We start from the raw sequence: 25,406 nt of genomic DNA, 5'->3' as shown, positions 1-25,406 counted from the left end.
TGATGGCCGAGTTGAATTCACTTAATTCACTTAAAATTCCCATAAATCACGCCATTCATTTAATTATTTAAAAGCGTTAAAAATGGACACACATTTGACCAGAGTTTCGCTTAAAATTCGATTGATTTCGGCTTTTATTGTTTGAAAAGAGAAATGTTGTGGAAATTAAAGCCTTAAAAATTTAAAATTTTATGGGAGAAAGTATTTTGAAATAATATTAAATTTAAGAAATTAAATGTTAAGGTATTTAAAATTATGAAAATTGTATAAACGGTATATGTAAGCATTTGAAATTTTATGAAAAATATACTTTTAATTATTAGAAAATTATAGAATTGGATTTAAAAGTTAAATAGTTTCCAAGGTAAAATAATTTTAGTCAGAAGCTTGAAACTAAGTGAAGGAATTATTTGCGACCCTATAAATCATATATATTCTTGATCAGCATGAACAGGCCAATCGATCTAGTCATCTAAGACGAAAAAATAAATTTTAAAAATTTTTTCAAAATTTTATTAGGATTAAAATTACAAAAAATGCGAAAAAAATGTAGTTTTTTTACATTTTAAATAGAGTATGCAGATTTATTAACCTAATAAAAACTAACATAGAACAGCTTTCCGATTTAAAATTATTGCATTTTTAACTGAGTTATGAGATTTTTAAACATTGATTTGTTGAAGAAATTGGCATTTAAACATATTGATAAATATTAGATCAAATAAAGCAAAAATGTTTATTTAAATTAATTTCAATTTTAATTTGGTCGTATAATTTATTTGCAAACGGCAAGAATATATAAAAAAAGATAATATATCATTAATTTAAAATATGAATAATTAAAAGTATAAATAATAAATAAATTATATATTGTAATAGAATACAGTTAGAACTTTATTAAGGACATGATTTTATAAAGCCAGCTTAGCTCTCATTCAATTTCTTTGAAGTTTGCTTCTTGATAAATAAATGCAGGCTTTTTAAATATACATGATTCATTTATAGAAAAAAGTTTAAAGTAATGAATGTGTTATGAAATATGTTAAAATCCATAAGAACTTTCTTTTTGGAACTTAAGAAGTATAAGTTAATCTTAGAATGAAGATTTCTCATTTTATAAATCGAATTTCAAGTGTTAAATGTTAAGTGATTGATATATGAAAGGAGCCAGGACATGCTCTGGGAATCCCCCTGTTTAATTCTTGCTCTTCTGCATTCTTTTCTTCTGTGTTTCTCCTTCTTTGCTTCTTTTTTGCATTCTCTCCTTAGTTGCTTATGTATTTATTTTCTTTTTATTTGTATTTATTTCACTTATTTTTGCTTAAATTTTCTTTTTATTTGTATTATTATTACCATTTTACTTGTTTTTCGGGCGACTAACACACGCTCAGGTGATTGGTGTTGAGGACAACGCCCGCTGCCATGTAACCGTTATTCTGCCGATGGGCGGCAGCGTGTGCATGGGCGTGGCCAGCATGGCTATGGCTATGATTGTGGCTACCACCATGATGGGCATTTGCTGGCTCCACAGAGCCAGAGTCCACCACAAGACCAACCAGGGGACTGCCCGCCTTGCCCAGAGGCACCACAACAGTGGCACCACCATTACCACCGGCTCCACCAAGCATGGGCACACCGCCAATGGGCGTGGTGGCTGTGGTGGTATTGGTGGTGCCTGTGCCAGTGCTTAGGCTGGTCCCACTAATGTGCGCACTAATGCCGCTGGGCACACTGGACATGTGCGGCGAACTGGCCGCATTGGCGGACGACGATGATGAAGATGCTGCTGCTGCCGCCGCCGCTGCTGCTGCTGCTGCAGCTGCTGCTGCATTGGCAGCATTGGCCGCCGTTCTGGTCAACTCCTCATTGGGTATGGAAAAGTGTCTATAGGATATATATTCCGGTGGCAAAGCAGCCTGTCGCTTGGCATTCTCAATTCGTTGCTTCTTTAGCTTTACATAGCTAAGGACAGAGATCATCACTATAAAGACAATGATGCCCAAACAACAGCCCACAATGAGGCCCAGGCGTCGGGTTAGAATGGAATGAATGAATCCATTGCTGGACAAACCATTCTCATCGGTGACCAGGCTGGGCGTAGAGTCCAGCGTCTGGACATCTGTGCAGGCCGAGATGTGTGAGTTCTTGAGCACCTCCATAAGGGCACCATTGTCCGTGGCTATGGTGTTGGTCATGTCCAAGTCAAGATCCTGATTTAGATTGAGATTAAGATGATGTTGCTGCTGCTGCTGATTCTGATGCTGCTGGAGCTGCTGATGATGTTGGTACGGTGAATAGGAATCGGGTAGTGGCACTCCGGCGGACATCATCATCAGAGACTCATCCTCGCGCAACGATTCGTTGGCATGGAGACGCTGAAGAGCATTGGCCAGCGGCTCTGAGAGCCAATTACCGCTCCCGATGACGCAGATGTGATACCGGGTATTGGGACTGAGACGGGTGAGCTTCGTCGAACTGGCGGAGCCATTGAGTCGCTTCCCATGGATCTGTGGAATAAATTAAGCACGGTTATTGTCATCGCCCCGGTTATCACCATCATCATCATCATCATCATCCTGCATTGTCATTTCCATTTTCATCATGGTACCATCATGTACCCCAATGTTCATGGAACCATGTTCCATGTCGATGTTGCTTTATTAAAAACTTTCCCTGCGGCCCCTCGACTTTTCGCGTCCTTTTTCGCGGTTTATCGCAAAGGGAGGGTTGGGTTGGGTTGGGGGTTTTCCCTATCCTATAGGGGTTTTCCCTATGCTATCCCCTGCTTGTAATGAGCGGACAGTATCGATGAGTTAGTGGGTAATTGGCGGAACCACCTGGTCGAAAGCGAAGAGCGGATATGCGGACAAAAATGGCTACACAGGATGTGGCCTAAGCTCACAGGGATAAGCAGGAGTTATGACAGGATTCCCTTCATGGGGACAGGACTTTAAAGCCTTAAACTAGTGGCAAAGGTCTGAATAAAAGTATTTAATAATAACATTTAATATAATATTTGATATAATATTTGAAATAGTTTTTGTATAATATTAGCTTTAATATATATTCCAGAAAAAGTAAGTTCCAGAAGGGTTATTTCATCGAAATTGGTATTATTAAATATCTTTCAAAGTAAATTATTTTTCTGGCCTTCTAAAAATGTATTTAATTATTTTAAAACATTTTGAAGGTCCAAAAAAAGTGATTAACTTTTTAAATATATTTAATAATTTCAAGTTATATGAAATATACCAATTTAAAAACTTTTTAGGAAGCCAGTAAAGTGATATACTTTTTAAAATATTTTATAATATCAACTTCTATGAATTATACTTATTGAAAAAAAAATTGTTGGAAGGTTAATATGTCTTTAAATAAGCTAAAATCCTTTTTTTTTTTTGCAATAATAAATCATAAACTTTAAATATTATATATATTAATTGGCATTTCAGAACTATTTTCAAGTAGTTAAACATTTTTAGAGAAGCTCTTAGTTAAATTTGAACTTATTTTAAGAATTTAAAAAAATATAAAAATAAATTTTAGGATTGGTTTAACTTTCTTAAAGTATTCTAAATATATTAAATTATTTAGATTTCTGTTAAATAATATTTAAATACTTCTATTCCGGCCACTACTGTGCCTCGTGCCAAAATGAAGTTTTCTGGGCGGCTAAACTCTGTCCCCGTTCGAATATGGAGCCATTCTAAGCCTCTTACTAAGTCCTTTGCTCTGCATCCTGTTCCCTCGAATCCTGTAAACCATCACCTTGTGCCTGTGGCAGCAGATGGGCTCTTGATTAAGCGTTTATTAAAGGGAAATTCACGTGGCTATCAGCCGGCAGGCAACGGCTGTCAAATTACTTTTGAATTTGTGTGCACTTGAAGAAAAAATTCTAAAGGTTGTCAAATCGAAAGGAAATAAATAGGAAAAGGCTGCTGGAAATCACCAAGTCCCTTAAAATAGGTGTTTAAAATTTTGCTTAAATTTTTTACACTATAAAAACAAACTATTACTGTGTGCCTATATAAATTAATCAATCTTTAAGATACCTTTTTTAAGGGTATTTAAAAAGTTTAGTGACTCCTAAAGCAACCTAGAAAAGTTTAGAACTTTCCCTAGGACTTAAAGTAACTCCTAAATCGATTATATTTCTATATAATAATATAAAAAGTAACCCCTAAATCTATTATTTTTTGATATATAAACAAATATTATAATATTTAAAAATATTTTCACCCCAAAACTCACCTCATCTGTGGCTATGGGAAAACGTTCTCTGTCCTTCTCCCGTTCCCGTTCCCTTTCTCGCTCCCGTTCCCGTTCCCGTTCCTGCTCCTGTTCGCTGCGATTCCGCTCCCTATCCGGATCGTTTCTATCCCGATCCGTACCGGAGGCTGGGGCCAGACCATCACCGATGGCATGGTAAACAATTTCGAAACCGGTGAGGCCCAAATGGTCGCGACTCTGCCAGGAGACGACCACCGAATAGGGCTGAATGTCCTGGATGGCCATTTTGGGTATTAGCGGGGCATCGCAGAATTGCTGCGGCTCCATTCGGCCAAACACCTTGCCCCGCAGCTCCGTTGGGTGTTCACACCTCAGGTAATTAATGGCATCGCCGCCGGTGAGACCACCGCCCAGGGTTATGCCACCGCTGCCCTGCCCCGTCGCGGGCAAGGACCATTTGCGATGATCCCGGAGCCATTCCCAGAGCTTTTGGGCATCGCAGCTGCAATGCAGTGGATTTTCTGCAACGAGGAGCATAGAGACACACACATATGTGAGGCAATAAGCAATAAGCAACAAATTGGCCATAACACGGGAGGGAAAGAAGAAATCATTGCATACTTTTTGGAGGGTCTTTTTTAAAAGGATTAAAAGGAATAGAAAAATAACTTAAATCGCTTAAAACATAAGCCTAAAAGTGAAATAGCTTTTATTTTAAGTATATCTGTACATCTTTTTAGTACACCTGTACATCTTTTTAGTACCTCTTTACATTTTTTAGTAATTTGAGTTAGAGGATATAGTGCAAAATAGGGATAGAAAAATCATGCCATAATTTAAGGAACGACTATTAAAGGATTTTAATTTGTAAGGAAGAAAAACTTTAAAATCGCATAAAAAGAAGCCTAACAGTAGAATAGGTTTTATTTTAAGTATATATTAAGAAGATTTTCTAGAAGTTTGAGGTAAAATAAATAATACTAAAGGAAATGAAAATAGCTTACATTGGAAAATTGAATTTTCCATACCTCTTGGACCAAGGAAATTAATCATAACTTTGCCAAAAATGCATTAAATTTAATTCGGAAAGCTGTTCTATGTTAGTTTTTAAATCTGCATACTTTATTAAAAATTTAAAAATTTTACATTTTTTTGTCCATTTTTTCCTACAGTTTTTACCCTCTAAAAAAATTTAAAAAATTGAAAAAATTATTTTTTTTCCTGAGTTAGCTAGATCGGTTTGGCTGTTCATGCTGATCAGGAATATATATGATATATAGGGTTGGAAATGACTCCTTCATACTCCTTGAGTGTAAAAATAATCAGGTATGTCAGGAAAAAATACAGAAAATTAACCAATGAAATTATTTCATAAAATTAATTATATATTTTGAAACATAAAATAATTAAATGCCTACTTTTCTTCAATATTTAATTATTGAAATTAAGAAAAAGGGTATAGAAATTGCATTATCGCATATATTTAATAACTTTCTAAAAAACAATAGGGTTTTCTTTTATGTCTCAGTGTATTTTGTGTAGTGTAGTTTTCCGCTTACCTTCCAACTTCAGTGTCTTCAAATTTGTTTCCAGTGGTCTTAGTGGATCCAGTGGCACCAGTTCAAAGTAATTCTTGCGAAGATCGAGCACATGAAGCTTCCGGAGGAACCGGAAGGCGTCATTTGAGAGCACCGTCATCCGGTTGCCCATGAGGAGCAGCTCCACCAATCCATGTAGATTTCGGAATGTCTTCTTTGAAATTCGGTCCAATTGATTAAAGCTCAGATCCAGGGTTTGCATCTCTGACAAATCAGAGCTAAACTCTTCCAGATCCTTGAGTGTGTTGTGCGAAATATTCAGGATTCTGAGTAGCTTCAGTCCTTGGAGCCGTTCCTTGGGCAACATTTCCAGCTCATTGACACTCAGATCGAGTGTGAGGAGATTTGTGAGTGACTTGAAGGCTCCTGGGGAGATCCTGGTGATTCTGTTGTTGACCAAATGCAAATGCTGCAATGCCTGAAAGGCCTCAAAGTCCTTGGAAGTGAGTATGGAGAGATTCGTTTGGCATATGTAAAGCTCTTTGAGATAGGGATATCGTTCCTCTTTGACGGTATAAATACGATTAATGGGATTTCCGGTTAGATTTAGCCACGATAAACGTGGTATGGAGACATCGGAGAGTGCAGAGGAAGGTATTTGCAGGAAACGATTGCTGGACAAGTCCACTTTTTGCAAATTGATCGAATGTCGCAGGAAATTTGCCGGTAGGGATAATAGAAGATTTCCACTCAAGTCCACACTATCCAATTGGGTGAGATTCACGGCATTGAAACCACTAAGAGCTGTGATTTTATTCTCCTTGAGTATCAGTTGGCGGAGATTTAGGGTTCCACTTAGCTTAAAGAAATCTATGGAAGCCAATTGATTCCTAGCCAAGTCAAGGCTCTCCAGTGTGCTTAGATTATACAAGGCAATGTGAGGGAACTCTGTGAGTTGATTTCTACACAACTTTAGCTCCTTGAAGACATTTAAACCACTGAAAATATTCCGATTCATTTGAGTTAAACGATTATCGCATAGATCCAATCGCACTAGATTCGTGTTCTTGGCAAATAGCAAATCTGGTATTTGTCCTAAACTACAATTGGCCATTGAAAGTTGCTGCAAAGATCGCAAACGATCAAACATTCCAGCCATAATGCCACCTGTTGTGCCACCCAAACCCACATGACTGAAGTTATTATGGGAGAGTTGCAAACGTCGTAGATTTGGTATATCCAGTTTCTGGATATCCGCAGGATTCAGTTGATTTCGCTCCAAATTCAATTCATTTAGATTAGTTAAAGCCTTAAAAGTGTGCTGTTCCAGTTTACGCAGTGAACAATTGGCTAAACTCAAAACATTCAAAGGTAATTCATCCAGAAAGACATCCCTGGTGAGTTGAACCAAAGGATTATGTGAGAGATCCAATGATTTGAGATTCTTTAGCTTGGCAAAGGCATAACCCTCGATGGCTTCGATTTGATTTCGGGCCAGACTTAGCTCCTCCAAACCCTGCAATGGGGCAAAATAATCCCTGCGTAGTTGTCTCAACTGATTTCCACTGAGATCCAGGAATTGCAAATGCAGTAAACTGGCAAAGGTGTCCTTTTCAATCTCTCTTATACGATTATCACTCAGGTAGAGTCTGCCCAGTTGTGGTGTATCCGCAAAAAAGGATCTCTCCACACGCACCAATTGATTGTCTCTCAGCCACATGATCTCCACTTTGCCCTGACGTCTAAATGTCCTTGGATGTACTTTATGCAAATAGTTTGCTTCGAGTTGGACAGACAGCAGGGAAGAGTTATCCTCGGGAAAGATATCCTCTAGGACAGTCAATTGATTATCCTGCAGATTGATGTGTTGCATATTCTCCAGAGTGTGAAAAGCCTGCGGTTCTATATCCTCGATGCTATTCTTTTGTATATGCAACTCTTGGAGTGCCGGCAGAGGTTCAAAGACACCCTTTCTCACCCGTCTTATGCGATTATTATGCAGTCTCACTTCTCGCAAATGTTCCAGCTTCCGAAACATGCCAATCTCCAGATCCTGTATCTCATTATTATCCAGTGAAAGGGAAGTTAATTTGGTGCTCTTATCAAAAAGTGTTACTGGCAGCAGTGGTATAAAATTGGATCTCAAATATAGATGATCCAGATTCACCAAAGTGCTAAAAACATTTGGATCTATGTGAGCAATGGCATTCGATTCCAAATAAATCACATCCACATTTGTAGAGTTGGTAAACGCATCCGCTGGCAGCTCCAGAATATTATTTTCACTCAGGAAAACCTCACGTAACTGTGGCAAGTCAGAGAAAACTCCACCAATGGCATGTATATGATTGTGACTCAAATCCACTGTCTGAAGTCGCTTATTCCGCTCAAAAACCTTGGGATCCAATGTCACTATTCGATTGTGTGACATATCCAGGGACATCAGTTCCCTTAGACTCTTGAATGCCTCCGGCTGCACCAATTCAATTTGATTTGCATAAAACGATAACGTTTTCAGTTGCGGAAAAGCCCGGAAGCAATCATCACCGATTTCCGCAAACTGATTGGAACTCAGATCAAGGAAAATCAATGATGGCAATTGGAATGAACCCACAGCAGCCGCAGCAGCTGAGGCATTATTTGTGGCCAACTGAATGTCACCATAGAATGTTGGTATTCTATTGTTGGATAATCGTAGGATCCTCAAGTGATCCAATTTGCGTAATGCCATCAGTGGAAAGGTGCGTAATCCATTCTCCGAGACATCGATCTCCTGCAGACATTCCTCTAATCCGGCAAATGCATGCTCCGGCATTCCTTGGAGTCTGTTTCCTTTGAGATTCAACTTGGAGAGTCTTAGTCCATAGAAACTATAGTCTTCCACGCGGACAATCTCATTGTAATCAAAGTCCAAGGCGGTCAGCTTTTGCATGGCACTCAAAGCACGGGAGGGCATCTTGAAAATAAAGGTGAAATTTAATTAATTTAATTTATTAAGCAAGTTATAGTTAAGCATTTAAATACTCTCAAAAATATACCATCTTAGAGCTTTGTGGGCTTAATAAATATTTCTTTCCGGTTTAATATATAAATATAAAGCCATTATAATTTATATAACCCATTTTCTTGATGGAAATTAGGTGCCATGTAGAGTTAACACCCTAAGGAACTTCCTAGTTTTATTTTTTATAATTTTACCATATTGAAAATTCCATTTGAGCTTTAAGAGTTTAATAAATATTTCTTAATGAGATTAATTATAAATATTAAATTTAAATAAATTATTAAGCCCCTTGTGTTTAATAAATATTTCTTGATGAGTTTATATCTCAATATTAAATGTATATAAACTATTAAAACCCTTGCCTTGTTCAAAGTGGTGTTAACTCTTCAATGTTTTCCAAATTTTATTTATACATTTGTAATGCAATTAAAATTCAAATTTTTAGAGCTTTAATTAGTTAATTACTCTTGTAATTAATTTCTTTGCTCTTGCTTATATACATTGAAGTATAAAGAAACATTTAAAATAAATTACAAAGGCACTTTCAGTGGTAAAAAAAACAGGTACTAAAGTTGAATTAGCACTTTAATAAATTTTTAATTAAATTTATCAAAATTTTAACTTGATGAAAACTGTATTTTAAAAAATATATAGAAATACATAGACACAAAAATTATATAAAATGTACTAAATACTTATTAAGTCTAAATTGAATTTAGCAACTCTTAAGCCTTAATTTTATTTGTAAATATATTTAATTCAACAATTGAAAAATTTCCTGTGTTTATCATTTCCTACCTCATCTCTTAATATATAATCAAACAATTAAATAAATTACCAAGTCACTTTTCTTGGTTAAAAAAAACAATTCTAAGCTGAACTAAGCTATCATTTAACCCCTAATAAAATTTATAAATATTTGTATTTAATAAAAATTCAATTCATTTGCTGATTTAGGGTTAATTACTCCCTCTCTCACTTGTTAATATATGAATAAATAAAACAAAACAAATAAATTACCAAGTCACCTTCCTTCCCAGAAATTAATTCTTAACTAAACCAAGCATCACTTAACCCCCTAATATAATTTTAAAAATATTTTAATCCAATGAAAATGCAATTATTTAAATGTTTCCTAGGGTTAATTACTCTCCACCCCCATCAACCACCTGTTGTTGTTGAGGTTTGCAGCAGTTACTTAATTGGTTACTCGAAATCCCCCGAAATCGTTGCAATAACTGGTTTGTTCGCTCGCGCACATTACGTATACGCCGCATGTGGCACGTGTGTTTACTTAACGCCTTTTGTGGCGAATGCGTAATGTTAACATTCCACCCCCTCCACCCACTAAATCCGTAATTAAAAGTGCCCATTGTGTGCGGCAGAACTACCTTCGGGCATTTAACAACAAAAGAAAGCAACGAAATACACAAAAAATAAAAATAAAACTGAGAATGGGAATGAGAATGAGTAGAAAAAAAAAAGGTGGCATGGCGTGGCATGCCATCTCCCCGTGTCGTGTCACACCTGAAGCACATCCTCTCTTTCAGAGGGGGGCGGTGGGTGGATACACACCTTGTTTGTTCACCTGTTCTGACCGTTACGCTGGCTCGTTCCACCTGTTCGCTGCCACTGGCGCAAAACAATTAAATTGCCTTTGATGCCAATAAATTGAAAGCATCGCGGGTTTTACATGATGCCACGAAAAGTGAGCTTGACGTTTTTCGCGGTAGCTCGGAGCTTTCCCTTACGGAATTTTCCGCATTTTTTTCCACCCCCTCCCTTCCAAAATGTCCACACGGTGGCGCATCCAAAACAAATTGGATTTAGACGCGCCGCATTTTCCCCGCAGAACGAAACTACAAACATAGTGGGATTCGTTTTTTATAGACATTTTCCTAGCAAAAAAACAAAGGTCCAAAAAATTGACAAATTAAAGTTAACAAAATCCAAATTATTCCAGGACTGTCTTTAATTATAGTTGAGGCATAGGTTTTTCTTGTTATTAATTATTGTTTTTATTATAATTAATGTGGGTTTTAAAGTTTGCATATTGTTGTTGAAATGAAAAGACAGAGTGGAGTCAAATTCAGGTTGCAGAAGAAAATGTTGGTGTAAACATTGTTGTAATTGTTGGTGTTATTATAAATCTGAGAAATCAAGTAAGCCTTGGTATGTTTTTTTGTGGTTGTTCATTATACTTGCAGCTATTATTGGTGCAAGCATTGGTGTTGAAATGTGTTCTGAAATCCGGTAAAAACCATTCCAAACATAATTGTTTTCCAATAATTTGTTGATGTATTTTGAGTGGCTCCATTGATTTTTCGGGATTTATTTGCTGATTTTTGGAATATATTTTTCAAGTTTTACATTGATTTTTCTGCTACGGGTTTCTTGGCTTCTTCTTCTTCTGGTTAGGTTTTCCAGCTTCCATAGGATTTCCAGCATCTTCCTTAGCTTCTTATCCCCAGAGTTCCTCTATTGATATTTTTCTTCACGGTTTATGTAAATGGTGCCTCCTCCCTTTTGCGGTTACGTGAGCCGGGACGTTGATAGGTTCCATAGCGTGGCGAGGATCCATTACGGGAACGTGAGCGCTTACGTGGCGGCGAACGGGATTCCGAACGTGAACCGGAAATGGAACGGGAACGATAGCGGAAGCGTGACTTTGGGCGCATAGGAGAACGGGAACGAGATCGGGAACCAGTTGGAGAAAGAGAACGGGATCGGGAACGGGATCGGGAACGGGAACGGGTACGGGAACGGGAACGTGAGAAGGAACGGGAAGTTGAGCGATTCCAGTTATAACGACGACCTCGAAAGGGTGAAAAGCGACGATAATTGCGCCACGGTGCCTTCAGCATGTCCTCCTTAAAAGCATTGACCACAATCCTTTTGCCATCGATCTGACCGCCATTCATGTGCTTAATGGCATTGGCACAGTCCTGCGGATGGATATACTCGACGAAGGCATAGCCACGTCCCTGGCGACCCCCAAAACGATCTGTGGGAAAATCGACTGCGGTTAGGGGGCCATAGTGTCCAAAAATCTCGGATATATGATCCTTGGTCACCTGTGGCGACAAATTCTTGATGTGCAGCCGGACGATCCTTACGGGTGGACGGGCGCGCATGGGTGGTCCACCGCCACGTCCACCAAATCTTCCACCTCCACCTCCACCTCGTCCGTTACCTCCTCCTCCTCCTCCTCTTTCGAATCCTGATCGTCCTCCTTGATCATTTCCTCTTTCACCGCGAAAGTTTCGCTTGCGATAATTGCCGTTGTTATTGTTGTAATTATTATTATTATTCCTGTTGTTGTTATTATTATTATCATTGTTGTTGTTATTATTATTAATATCATTCTTATTGTTATTGTTGTTGTTATTATTGTTGTTATTATTTTTGATCTCGTCGGGTTCTTCAACGTAGTGATAATACTTAACTTCTGGCTTGGGATCATAATGTTCATTCAATCGATTGTGCCGTTCTGTTCCAGAACCCGATTCCTCTGACGAAGACGAACCATTTCTGGGTCGTGCACTGGCCGTGACATTCTGTCGATTCTTGTTATTAGTAGTTTGGTAATTGGAGCCGCAGGCCAATTTCTTAGGATTCCTTACTGGTGAGTCAAATTTGAAATTATCATCGCTATCGCTCTGTTCCCGTTTGAATTTGAGAGACAGAATATCCGCATTATTATTCACAGCGGATGTACCAGTTAATTTGTTGTCGTGTTGATTGAAGGCGGGTGTGGCCATATTGGGATTATTGATATGAGCATTGGGGTTGGTCTTACTGTGAGAAGTGGTCTGCGAGCGAGTGTTGGTGTGGGCATTGGTGTGTGTATTGTGATTGTTGTTGTTACTCTTGGCGTGGGAACCGGTATGAGCACTGCTATGAGCATTGGTGTTTGCATTGGTGTTGTTGGAGTTACTCTTGGGATGAGTATTGGTGTGGGAACCGGTATGAGCATTGCTGTTTGCATTATGGTTGTTGGAGTTACTCTTGGTGCTTTGGGTATGAGCATTGGTGTTTGCATTGGTGTTTGTATTGTGGTTGTTGGAATTACTCTTGGTGTGTCCACTGTTGGCAGCATGAGAACTAGATTGATGCTCTGCCTTATTATCAATTTTTGCATCCGTCTTGGTCTCAGATTTCCCAGTAGTCTTTGCTGGTGGCTTCATCTCCCCTGTCTTGGTATGCGTTGAGGGCTTGCTGGTGTGAGACTCAGTGGTCTTCAAGTTTCCCGACTTGCTCTTCGAGGGCTGACTGCTTGTTGGGGCATTGCCCACGGCATTGTCTAAGGTTGTTGGTTTGGCATTGGAACTGACCTTGTTGGAGGAGGTGGCACCTGAAGTGGCATTGGAATCGGCAGCGAAAATGGCATGAGTATTGTCAGTCTTGTAGGTATTGACATTGGGATTGGTTGGTGTCATCTGAATGGGTTGCACGGGTTGCACGGTCTGAGTACTAAAGCGGCTCATACGTGGCTTGCGTGGATATCGATGGGTCTGCTGGGCCGCAGTAGTAGGTCCTTGAACAGGTTCCAAGGGCAAGACAGGAGCAGCAGTGGCCACAATTGGAGCTGGCACTGGTTTTGGGATGGGTTGTGGTATTTTGATAAATACCTCGGCACTTTTGGGAAGATTTGAAGCCGCCGTCGCTGTTGAAGCTGCCGGCGCTGCCGCCGCCGAAGAGGTTGCTGGCTCCACACGAGAAGGCAATGGCGTGGAGGTTAGCAATGGAACCATCTTGGAGATGGCCAGGCGACGTTTCTTGCGGGAACGCTTGATCCTGCCATGCTCCGAATGATGACGATGACCGCCATTGCCACCCTGACGATGATGTGAGCGCTTCGATTGATTGTGTCGATGATGACGACGATAATGCCGCTGACGATGGCGATGACAGGAGCACGAGTGACGGCTGGAGCGTTCACGACGAATCTCGGAGTAATCCTTTTCGCTGCCGGTGGTGGAGGAGCCAGAACTCGAGGAGCTGGAACGGCTCGTGGAGCCGCTGGATGAGGTGCTATAGAAGCTAGAACCGCTCGAATTGGTGGTATAATCACCACTGGTAGCGGAGTCATCGGAACTGGAGGAGGACTGCCTGGCCCCGGGACGAGACTTGCGACGAATGTCGCGCCTCCTTGGGGAACGACCACGTCTGCGTTGCGACGATGACCCTCGATCCGGCTCCTCCTTCACCTTATTATTGGGCAATTTTGGCATTGTGCTCACCTTTTCTTGGATTTCAATTATTAAATTGTGGTTTTCTTAATAATTTTCACTTATTGTTCGGTTTTTTGCTTGATTAGATCCGTTCACGTTGAGTTCCACACAGAAATGAATTTTCGTTTTTTACTTTTTCGGGGACATTGACAGTGAAAATTTTATCGAATGACACAGCATACTTTGATTTGAGAAATTCGTTTAAGCTTTTAGGGTTGTCATTTAAATCTCTATTAAATGGATAGTAAATAAATAAATATTTAAAGTGTTAACGATTCATTTAGACACGCCATAAAGTAAACCGAATTTAGTTTTAGTTGCAGCGCTTTTAATTATTTAAGCCAATTAAAAAGCATTAATGGCTCTTTTGTTACATTTTATTTGAAATAAAACACAGCTTTGTGTGCATTTTGTGCATATTTTAAATAATACATCGATTTAATTACAGATAAATAGGCAGCAAATATATATTTCTATTTGTGCCAATTCCAGGTTCTAATAAAAATTTAATATTTTATTCTAGGGTGCAATCAAAGGTTGCCATGACTTAATAATTCTTTTCTCTTTTTTGCATTTCTGTGACACTTTTCTGGAAATTTCTTTCAAAAACTCAAACCAAGTGCAGGTCCTTTTTAATTGCATTGATTGAACAGAATTTCCCAGTGTTTGTGTGTGTTGTGGGTGTATATGTGTGGGATTGAAAGGACACCTGACAGGGACAAAAGCGAATTACGGCCTTTTAATTAATGTACTGACATGAAAATTTATGGCAGTCGATTTTAATTTATTGAACCTTCCGCACTGCCATTTGGCGCCTTGCAAACGCGACCGAAACTGCCGCAGATCGAGGACACACTCTGGAGTCCAGGACTTCAGGACACCAGGACTCCACCGAAATTTATGGCCAGTGGCTGGCTAGCGAAAAAATTGTCTGCCATAAAATGATATTTATTTTTATTGTTGCCACATTATGAGATATTTATGGGCATTTTGAATTCCAAAGACACTGAGCACTGAGCACTGAATTTTTTTAGAGAAATGGGTGACGCTTCCTTGGTTCCTCCACTAACTTAGTGCTTGGTCATGACTTGAACCTTCTTGGGGGCACATCGCATTCGGGAGTTACTGCCCCGCGGGATCCTGCGGCACTGGGAGATGCAGGTTTTTCGGAGCAGCTCCCGGCCAGTGTCCTTGCGGAGGCAGTTCTGCTCCTGCAGGCGACAGGTGGCCAGCCGCTGGCAGGTGTTGGTCGAGGCTTGGCGGACGCACACCTCGCGGGGATTCCCAATGTCCCTGACACCGCAACGCCGGCAGCGACTGGGCAGAAGGATATTGCCATCGGTGGCCTCGATGGCTACTATGGCCAAGGTGGCAATTAACAGGATAAGAATCAGTTTAGACATGTCTTAAAGATGCTTCCAATTTCTTCTTCTTGGGTGGAATGATATCTGTCTCTGACTTGGAATTAATATTTATAGAGAAACCAAGTAAGAAATTCTTTACACCATGTGTTGTTGGTGTAACTTTTGTTCATACGTCTTTTGTTCTTTGGGAAATCAATTGAATATGACAGTTTTTTGTCTGCCTTTAATTATTTACAATGAAGACTTTTGAATAGTATTAAAAATACCTTTTTTAATGAATGCAAAATTAAATATATATATAATAATTAAACCTATTATTATTGTAAATATAAATGGAATGTTAAATGTATAGTAAGATTATGTCTTGCTGCATTGATACATTTTTATAATATATTTAAATATAAATCAAAGGCTTAATACCTCATTTAAAAGACTATTTGTATATATTATATATATTAAATGAGCTGTAAACTCTGTGATTTATATTTAATAATTTTATATAACTTTTTTTTATCTAAATTTATATTATTCGTATTACGTATCATTAATTCCTTTAATCATTTTAAATTGAAATTAGTTCAAAGGTTATGTATTAAATATATTAAATTCTTAAGGACGTATATTTTATTTAATTGAATTTTTTACGAATATCAAATATTAAAATATTAAATAATTATATGTTAGTTAATCAAATTTTAATATTTGTTTATTTCATTTTATTTACCAAATATTTATATTAGATTTTCAAATATCATATTAAATAATAAATACTATAATTTAATTAACCAGTTAAAGGCTTTGGTAGAAGGCTCTCTTCTCTTATTCTTTATAATTTTAAGCTTGCTTCTATAGATAAATCTCTTAGTTTTAATAACAATACCTTAACATTGTTTAAGCTTCTTGATATCAGGTCAATGTCTCTTAAAAACTAGTGTAGTTTTTCCTGGTAATTGTTTTCATTTCGATTATTTGTGGTATAAAAAGATTGAACAAGGCTTAACATAGACTTTAGTAAATAATTTTTAGCTGAGTCTAAAAAATGTGCCGCCTTCTTAAAAGATTTATTTTGGGTAAAATAATTGATTTTCTTAGGGCAATATTTCCTTGAAAAATTTGTCAAAGTATTGTAAAGTCCTAATTAAACTAAAACACTTAAATTTAATTAATTTAATTTAAAAACTCTTTGAAGGCTTTGTGCTTCTGGAGTTCTTAACTGGCATTACAGCTAGGACCACCGAGTGGCCAGAGATCACCAGCAGAAGGACATCCACCAGGGAAACCACCACAATTAGTACTATTTCCTCTACGAGAACCACTTCTACTCCCATTTCTACTCCTACTCCTACTCCTACTCCTACTCCTACTCCTACTCCTACTCCTACTCCTACTCCTACTCCTACTCCTACTCCTACTCCTACTCCTACTCCTACTCCTACTCCTACTCCTACTCCTACTCCTACTCCTACTCCTACTCCTACTCCTACTCCTACTCCTACTCCTACTCCTACTCCTACTCCTACTCCTACTCCTACTCCAATTCCTACTCCTACTCCTACTCCTCCTATTTCTACTCCTACTTCTCCAATCTCCACCCAAAAGTGTCCCCAGATCGGGTGCTTGCTGGACAGTCCTCCGGTCTGCGGAAGATTGGATGAAAGACAGTGCCAGAGATTTAGTAATATCTGCCAAATGATGAATCACATTCGTTTGTTCAACATTTCGGTGACTGCCACCCGGGATATGTACTGTCTGGGACTCAAGGGATGGGATCGTGGTCCTTGTTATATAAACTGTCCCCAGAATCCGCGACAAGTATTCCCTTGCCGGCCAACGCCTCAATCGGAGGAGATCTGTGTCCGTTCTAGAGATGGTCGAAGGTGCAAAATGTTGGCCAACACTTGTCAGTTGAGGGAGCAGAATTGCTTCTCCAAGGCCAGACAGAGTGAGTAGTAAGGGAGGATCAAGGGATACACTGACAGAAAAAGTTGTACTAAAACAGAACTAAATTCTTAAGAAAGGGAAGCTAAACAGTATTGTAGATATATTTCTTTAAACATTATAAATTGGAGATGCTTGGAAATCAATAATACAAGAACCTTAAATTGATTTAAGGGTTCTTTAAGAACTATTTTATAAATTGAAATAACATGTCAGGAAAATTTTGTTATAGTTTTGATAGAGAAAGTTCTTCAAAGAAGATTTTGATCTATCAAAATAATTATTTTAAATTAGGTCTAGCTTAAAAGAGTCTATTAAATTGATTAATTTCTAAAGAAGAGTTATTATTTAGATCAAAAAGGAGGATCAAGGGATACACTGACAGAAAAAGTTGTACTAAAACAGAACTAAATTCTTAAGAAAGGGAAGCTAAACAGTATTGTAGATATATTTCTTTAAACATTATAAATTGGAGATGCTTGGAAATCAATAATACAAGAACCTTAAATTGATTTAAGGGTTCTTTAAGAACTATTTTATAAATTGAAATAACATGTCAGGAAAATTTTGTTATAGTTTTGATAGAGAAAGTTCTTCAAAGAAGATTTTGATCTATCAAAATAATTATTTTAAATTAGGTCTAGCTTAAAAGAGTCTATTAAATTGATTAATTTCTAAAGAAGAGTTATTATTTAGATCAAAAAGGAGGATCAAGGGATACACTGACAGAAAAAGTTGTACTAAAACAGAACTAAATTCTTAAGAAAGGGAAGCTAAACAGTATTGTAGATATATTTCTTTAAACATTATAAATTGGAGATGCTTGGAAATCAATAATACAAGAACCTTAAATTGATTTAAGGGTTCTTTAAGAACTATTTTATAAATTGAAATAACATGTCAGGAAAATTTTGTTATAGTTTTGATAGAGAAAGTTCTTCAAAGAAGATTTTGATCTATCAAAATAATTATTTTAAATTAGGTCTAGCTTAAAAGAGTCTATTAAATTGATTAATTTCTAAAGAAGAGTTATTATTTAGATCAAAAAGGATATCTACAACATCTATTGATAGTCTAATCTGTCTTAAATATTTTTTAATTATTAAATTCCCTTTATTTTTTAGCTTGGCATCTCACTTTTAAGCGAAACTGTGGCAAAAGAATTGTGGGCGACAAGCCTGGTGTCTGCTTAAGGCTACCTATTGCTCCAATAGGAGGTGTAATTAATTAAACAAATTAATTACTTGAAAATTTAAAAATAAATAAAAATAAAAGAAAAACAAGCAAATAAAATAAAAACGATCTTTAAGTACTTGAAGGAAATATTGGATTTGTTTTAAATTGTTTAAAAATCATGAACCTTCTTTGTTTGTTAACATAAACCCAAAGAGAGATTTAAATAAAGTTATTATTGAATTATTACACAATAATTTATGACAATAATTAGGAAAATCAATTATAAATTATATAAATAATTATATTAATATAAATTATGAATACTTTATTTCTATCTATTATTATTTATAAGCAAGAATAATAATATTTATTAATATGTTGACTTTTTTTATACGTTAATGTTTAGATATTGTATTTGCAAAGGTAGATATTTATTTATCTTTGATTTCATCATTATTTATTCCGTATGTTTTATTTTTCTATAACATTTTAATTTATTTTTTATTTGTTTTTCGCTTAATTTCAGTTTGAATCCAAAGGAAGTTTTATCAAGAATATTGGTAAGTGATTTCGTCTCACGTATAATTTTTTTAAACTTGCTCAACTACGTTTTATTTCATTGTTTACATAAACAATAATATTGAGAAATGCTGTTTGTTTCTGAAAAGTCGAAGTTCGAATACCTTTTCAGTGTGAATTTAAATCAACGGACCATAATCAATCATAACTTTATCGAAATTGATTAAAACCAAGCCAAGAATTCATTTTCGATTCAAAAAACTTTTCTGTGGTAATTTTTTATTATGTTAAGAAACCAGTACTGGGACTTTAAAATCTTAAAAACGAATATCCTGTTAGGGTATTAAAAATTATAGGTCCTTTTATAGATCCTTGACTCCTTCAACTCCCTTCAACCACTACTTAGTTCTTGGGCATGGGTCGAACCTTCTTGGGGGCACATCGCATTCGGGAGTTACTGCCCCGCGGGATCCTGCGGCACTGGGAGATGCAGGTCTCTCGGAGCAGCTCCCGGCCAGTGTCCTTGCGGAGGCAGTTCTGCTCCTGCAGGCGACAGGTGGCCAGCCGCTGGCAGGTGTTGGTCGAGGCTTGGCGGACGCACACCTCGCGGGGATTCCCAATGTCCCTGACACCGCAACGCCGGCAGCGACTGGGCAGAAGGATATTGCCATCGGTGGCCTCGATGGTAACTATGGCCAAGGTGGCAATTAACAGGATAAGAATCAGCTTGGACATGTCTTAAAGATGCTTCGATTGCTTCTTCTTGGGTGGAATGATATCTGTCTCTGACTTGGAGTCAGTATTTATAGGACTGCAAGTGCCTTTCTTCCGCCATATGTGACATTCTTTTGTCACCGACTGTTTTCTGTTTACTTAAATAATAAGCAATGAGATTGTTTGACTTTTATCAAAAATCATCTGCCTGCAGTTAAATATTTTAATCCGTTTTATGATAATAATGAATGTATTATATATGCATAATTTCATATTTTTATATGACAATTTTTTCGACGAATTCAAATTTAAAATTCTCATAACTTAGCCAAAAATGCATAAATTTTAATTAGGAAAGCTGTCCTATGTTAGTTTTTGTTAGTTTAATAAATCTGCATACTCAGTTTAAAATTGAAAAAAATTCAAATTTTTTTGTACATTTTCACGATTTAATACCTGAAGAAATGCAAAAAAAATTTCGAAAATTTTTTTTTTTGCCTGAGGTGACCAGAAAGATTCCCCTGTTGATGCTGATCAAGAATATATATGATTTATAGGGTCGGAAATGACGCCTTCCATTAGTTTTAAACTTTTGACTACAAATATAGTACCCTGCAAGGGTCTAAAAATATTCTTTATAAATATATAAACTAATTAATTAAAAAATTCTTTAAATTGGAAAATTACATTAGGATTTCCTTTCTTTAAGTCTATTGTTATGTCTCATATATAAATATTTTGTGGAAATTTATACCGCTTAAAGGGTTCGTCATTTTTCCACTGCCTCTGGTGCTCATTACCTTTCTCTCTCTCTCACTCTTTCTCTACGGCTTTTCTCCCCTTTCTCTCCCAAATTCCCTCCCAATTTCTTTCCCCCTTCCCCACTCTCTCTTTCTCTGGCTCTGTGTGCGTTTCCGGCTGGCCGCTTTTCGCCAGTTGCTCTCGCCTGCAAATTATTTTATTGAACGCAATTGTTTTTGGCTTTGGCTCGTTTGTTATTCGGCGGCGGCGGCAAATTACTTTTTATGGCTGGCGGCGTGCCCCACCTTTTCCCTTGGTTTTCCCCCCTCCACCCGCTCCATTTTCCCGCCCCTTAGGCCACTGTTGAATGCCGAGTATTCCAGGATTCTGGATGCCGTTGCGGCGGCTGTTTTTCCAAATTTAATGGCTTAGAAAGCCATTTGGTTTTTATTTTCGTATATATATATATATATATATATATTTTCGTTTTTTTTTTGTGTTGGTTGCCCAACTTTGTTTAACATTATTTCGAGCACCGTATGTTGCCGCTGGATATGGTGGAATGCCGATCCTCGTTCAGTTTTTGGAAGGACTAATTAGCTCGCGGGGAAAACCACGGGTGCGAAATGCAATTTATGCGGCGGTGTGTGCCTTGGGTAAGAGTTTTAGGTACTTCCCCGCCAGTTAGTGGGGTTTCCCACCGTGCAGGGAGGGAGCCCCAAAAATAGGCAACAAATATTTTCTAGGGGTTTTCAGCAGTTAATAAATATATGGAAAATTGTATTTAATTAAGTGGAAACTAATACTATGAGGGTTTTGATGCCCTAAGATGAAAATTTAGAAAAAAAAGATAGTATACCCTCTTTTGGTATTTTAATTAAATTCAAAAGCTTGTAATTATGTGAAGGAGTCATTTCCGACCATATAAATATATATTCTTGATCAGCATCAACAGACGAGTCGATTTATCAATGTTTTAAAGAAATTTTTTTTTTTAATTTTTGCCAAATTTTTTAAGGGGTTAAATCGTTAAAATTTTCAAAAATTAAAAAAAAAATTGAATTTTTAAACGTTTTTAATTGAGTACGCAGATTTATTAAACTAATAAAAACTAGCATAGGACAGCTTTCCGAATTAAAATTAATGCATTTCTCACTTAGTTATGATTAATTTAAAATTTAATTTGTAGTAAACATTTTCATAGAAAAATATCGATAAATATCGATTCAAAGAGTGAGAATATTTTAAGCTTAGCTATGGGTCATTTCCAATTTTTATCCTATAATTTAATTTCAAATTTGAAAAGCATATAAACTTCAGCTTCTCAAAGTTAGTTTCCTTTCTTATTTAATAAATAAATTTTTGAAGTTATATCTATCACATTATTAATTTGTGTTTAAAGCTTTAAAGATGTTTTAGCTTTCTTAAATATTTTATTTTATATTTTTCTCCTCATTTATTAAACATTATTATTGAAATGCCACCTACCTGAGTGAGCTTTCCATTGACAATGCTCAGTGACTCCAGGCTGGGTCGTACATTGCGCAGACTATTATCCTTGAGGGCCTCCAGATGCGAATGGGAGAACTGCAGGTGACGGATGTGAACTCCTGGCTGGAAGACATCCTGCGAAAGGGATGTCACCGAGCGGTCAAAGTCATAAATGGACAGCGAATGTATGGGCGCCGAAATACGTTCCAGTGTTGAGCGCAGGGATATCGCTGTGGTTCCAGGACACTCCAGGAAGAGTCCTGCCAGATAGTGGGAAGGGAGTAGGAAAGGTTTATATTAATCCCTGGCAATTTGTGCATTTCAATTAGGCCTAGAGACCTGCTGCAGCAGCTCCTGTCCATTCTATTGTTCGTTTGCAATTTCACGCCCACAATAAATACCAATCAATATTCATTGGCCAGGACATCTTAGGAAAGTCCTAAGCACTAAGCACTAAATAAGTGCTTTTCCCCCCCATAATCAAAGGGGGGATTTTCAGTACATAAATACGGCTTAGTTTATATGAGATTTGTAGCTAATTAAGATGGGGAATGAATATTAGGGGAACCGAAATCGTATAGCAAGGATTATGGTTTAATAGGGTTTAGGGTTTAATATTTAGAGCTTAAAACTGTATCAAAATGTATTAGGATGTATCAAGAATTTGTTAAGTAATCATTAAGTTTTTCATTAATAATAATATCATATCATATATCATATGTTTTTTGTCTAATTTTCTCTAGGAACTGAATAACAATATATTTAAAAATCAAAAAAGAACTCCATGACATTCTTAAAGGACCTTGCCTTCTCCTATTCGAATATCCCGAAGATATCCTTGTTATTGGATCTCTTCTCACCACACATCCTCGGTGGCATCTCATCTCATCTCGGTTCTCGGATGCTGATGCGTTTAATTAGCTCACTCGGCCGTTTCATTCGCACTTACCATCCTCGAACTTGTAGCAGGGACAGGCGGTGTTGTCGAAGCTGGGGCATTCGATGCCGGCCGCTCCTCCTCCACCTCCTCCTGCTCCTCCTCCTCCTGCTCCTGGAGCTCCTGCTCCTCCTCCTCCTCCTTCTCCTCCTCGTGGAGCTCCTCCTGCTCCACCAGCTAGTGTACTCTGTCCACTGTTGCCCATCTCCGTGAAGAGGAGCTCACGTGCATTGCCTTTGGCACTGGAGATCCTGGCTGAAGGTGTCATCATTGAGGCTGCGGTGCCCGTTGGCAGCAGGACGAGGACCAGCAGGGCCACAACCAGGATGAGGACATGTTGCTGCTGTTGCCTCTGGTGTTGCCTCTGGTGTTTGTGTTTGTCCTTGCATTTGCTTCTGGCCTGTTCGTGCTGTGTCTCTTCATTTGTTTCCATTGCCGTTTGCTCTATTTGATGTCCTTGTTGGCGACGCTGATTATGCTCCTGCTGCTGCTCCTGCATATCCTGCTCCTTTAGTTCCTTGTGAAGTTTGTGCTGCTTAGCTGTTAGCTGTTTTTCTGTCACGATTTTCGTCAGCTTTTCGCCTGATGTTTTTGCTGTTGTTATCCTTGTGGAGTTTGTGCATTTCGCTAATAAGTTTGCCTTGCACATTTTTCTTGTATATTTACTTCTATATATCCTGTGTTCGTGGGTAATCTATCGTCTGGTTTCGATTAGCTTGTTATCAATGCCTGTTTTGGTTGCCATTTTAGCTGTAAAATAGTAAAGCAGCAAACAAGAAATTTTATTAATATGTTAACATTAAAGGATACTTGTATTTATTACTTAAAATTAGTCAAGAAAAGATTTATTTCATTTACCAAATTAATGTTTTAAAAACCCCAGTTAATAAGTCCTTCGAAAAGAAAACCCCTTTAACTTAATTACATAGCAAATGAATAGCTTTCTGCTTATGTGAATGACTCCGCCAGGACTAACCGCATTTTCATTTGTCTTTCAAGGGTCCTTTCTATGCTTTATATATATATAATTTTTGTCCTTTTTTTTGCTGCTTTTTTTCACTTAACATCCTTGGTAATATGAATTATTTTCCCTGCATGCCTAGGCAGCCGCTCTTGAATTTCGTTTCATTTTTATTTTCAATTTTAATGCTCGTTTCCCCGAATGGAAAGGAATTTGTGTCAAGTGCGTGAATTTTTGCTTTTGCTTTTTTTGGTCGTAGAGGGGAAAATATTCGTGGTTGTTGTCATTCCTTTTAGTAGTGCCTAATTTAGTGCTCTTTTCCCGGGCAGTCACGTTGTCCTGCTTTATTATTATTATTTTATTACTTAGTCGTTGTTGCTCGTTTTCTAATTAATGCGTTTTTTCCTCTTCTCTGCTCTTCGTTTTTCTTCTCGTATACAATTCCATTCGCCAGGCCATTAAACGCCATTAAAATTATGGCAGCTAATGCGCCGAATGACTCTTGTCGTCTTAACCGGAAATTTCATTTCATTTTGCCAGAAAAAAATAAATAAAAATAAAAGAAACGAGTAGAGAGACATAAGCCAAAAATGGCAGCCACAGCGGCGAAATATTAATTATTCGGAATTTCCGGCTGTTGGTCAGTTGGTCGGTGAAATGACAGCGAAATAAGGGAAAATGATTTAGAAATGTCCAAAGGGATGGGTTTGAACAACCATTAAAATGGGTCGTTTTTTTGATAAGAATTATTAAAGTGGAGATCCAAAAAGGATTTGTCTTATTTTAAAGGGTATACAAATTACTTATATCATATATATTATTACTATTTTATAAAGTAAAATGTTAAAGTGAATAAAAAACATGTAGGAAAACTAAGAAAGGAGATGAAAATGAATTATGGAATCGAACTGGAGATTGATCATGACTAAGCTTAAAATATTTAAATTTTTTGAATCGATATTTATCGATATTTTTATATGACAATTTTTTCGATAAATCAAAGTTTAAAAATTCATAGCTCAGCCAAAAAGGCATTAATTTTAATTCGGAAAGCTGTGTTATCTTAGTTTTCATTACTTTTACAAATTTGTATACTCAATTTAAAATTTACAACAATTCAAATTTTGATCAATTTTTTGTGCAAATTTTAACGCGTAACCCCTAACAAAAATTGAAAAAATTTTGAAAATTTACTTTTCTTTCCGGAGATGGCTAGATCGACTCGGCTGTTGATGCTGATCAAGAATATATATGACTTATAGGGTCGGAAATGACTCCTTCACTTAGATTTATGATTCTGACTAAAAGCAAGGTTATAATATAATAAAATAAAAATTAAAAGGGTATAACATATATTTTCCCCTTTAATTAGTTAACCCAATAGACCCCAAAAACTATATATTTATAAGTAAAAAGGAATCGGTAAATCCCTCTCTATATCTATATGATCGATCCAACAAATTCGTACAATTCTCAAGTGAATGTTTTCCCTTAAGAGCTTCTTGAAGCTCACGGCTTAAACCTACACCTGTGACACCTGTGTATTTTTCCCTCATCAT

At 37.2% G+C, this 25,406-nt stretch overlaps 6 protein-coding genes across 18 annotated transcripts in view; 1 reads left to right on the top strand and 5 right to left on the bottom strand.

Moving 5' to 3' along the window:
• Nucleotides 1–1,237: 1,237 nt before the first annotated feature.
• LOC110180349 (uncharacterized) lies at nt 1,238–8,720 on the bottom strand. The gene is made up of 3 exons (XM_020948011.2): nt 5,790–8,720; nt 4,252–4,751; nt 1,238–2,507 (listed from the first exon to the last, which is right to left on the bottom strand). The coding sequence occupies exons 1-3, from the start codon at nt 8,698–8,700 to the stop codon at nt 1,377–1,379; spliced, it is 4,542 nt and encodes a 1,513-aa protein (XP_020803670.2). The 5' UTR covers nt 8,701–8,720; the 3' UTR covers nt 1,238–1,376.
• Nucleotides 8,721–10,711: 1,991 nt separating this feature from the next.
• LOC147643184 (uncharacterized) lies at nt 10,712–14,134 on the bottom strand. Its single transcript, XM_086835370.1, has one exon. The coding sequence runs from the start codon at nt 14,004–14,006 to the stop codon at nt 11,274–11,276; it is 2,733 nt and encodes a 910-aa protein (XP_086691496.1). The 5' UTR covers nt 14,007–14,134; the 3' UTR covers nt 10,712–11,273.
• Nucleotides 14,135–15,076: 942 nt separating this feature from the next.
• LOC147643183 (uncharacterized) lies at nt 15,077–15,409 on the bottom strand. Its single transcript, XM_086835200.1, has one exon. The coding sequence runs from the start codon at nt 15,407–15,409 to the stop codon at nt 15,077–15,079; it is 333 nt and encodes a 110-aa protein (XP_086691326.1).
• Nucleotides 15,410–19,010: 3,601 nt separating this feature from the next.
• fog (folded gastrulation) overlaps nt 19,011–25,406 on the top strand; it is a 64,208-nt gene continuing 57,812 nt past the window's right edge. Inside the window, exon 1 of the mRNA XM_020948027.2 lies at nt 19,011–19,044. The gene's annotated coding sequence lies outside the window, so the exon portion shown is untranslated. The remainder of the gene's footprint in view (nt 19,045–25,406) is intronic.
• On the bottom strand, nt 19,406–19,738 carry LOC147643182 (uncharacterized). Its single transcript, XM_086835199.1, has one exon. The coding sequence runs from the start codon at nt 19,736–19,738 to the stop codon at nt 19,406–19,408; it is 333 nt and encodes a 110-aa protein (XP_086691325.1).
• Nucleotides 20,535–25,406, bottom strand: part of LOC147643180 (uncharacterized) — a 335,120-nt gene continuing 330,248 nt past the window's right edge. For 12 of the 13 annotated variants that reach the window (XM_086835374.1, XM_086835376.1, XM_086835382.1 and 9 more), the window contains 2 exons: nt 22,899–23,636; nt 20,535–22,209 (listed from right to left, as the gene is read on the bottom strand). In XM_086835374.1, coding sequence (XP_086691500.1) covers nt 21,911–22,209; nt 22,899–23,535 — 936 coding nt within the window. In that variant the 5' untranslated portion in view covers nt 23,536–23,636 and the 3' untranslated portion in view covers nt 20,535–21,910. Of the gene's footprint in view, nt 22,210–22,884; nt 23,637–25,406 lie in introns of those variants that run through there. The other variant, XM_086835384.1, reaches the window with a different exon arrangement.

Source organism: Drosophila serrata, unplaced genomic scaffold, assembly GCF_035046125.1.
Source record: "Drosophila serrata isolate PLE 108 unplaced genomic scaffold, ASM3504612v1 contig_276, whole genome shotgun sequence".
In the NCBI taxonomy this organism is placed as follows: Eukaryota; Metazoa; Arthropoda; class Insecta; order Diptera; family Drosophilidae; genus Drosophila; species Drosophila serrata.
The sequence above is the reverse complement of the archived record's forward strand: the minus strand, read 5'-3'. Positions and strand labels throughout refer to the sequence as shown.

Coding starts and splice junctions, on each gene's coding strand:
- LOC147643182 (XM_086835199.1), bottom strand. CDS start 19,738: ATGTCCAAGCTGATTCTTATCCTGTTAATTGCCACCTTGGCCATAGTT.
- LOC147643183 (XM_086835200.1), bottom strand. CDS start 15,409: ATGTCTAAACTGATTCTTATCCTGTTAATTGCCACCTTGGCCATAGTA.
- LOC110180349 (XM_020948011.2), bottom strand. CDS start 8,700: ATGCAAAAGCTGACCGCCTTGGACTTTGATTACAATGAGATTGTCCGC. Junction 4,752..5,789: donor GAAGACACTGAAGTTGGAAG/GTAAGCGGAAAA, acceptor TCCTCGTTGCAG/AAAATCCACTGCATTGCAGC. Junction 2,508..4,251: donor TTCCCATAGCCACAGATGAG/GTGAGTTTTGGG, acceptor TTTATTCCACAG/ATCCATGGGAAGCGACTCAA.
- LOC147643184 (XM_086835370.1), bottom strand. CDS start 14,006: ATGCCAAAATTGCCCAATAATAAGGTGAAGGAGGAGCCGGATCGAGGG.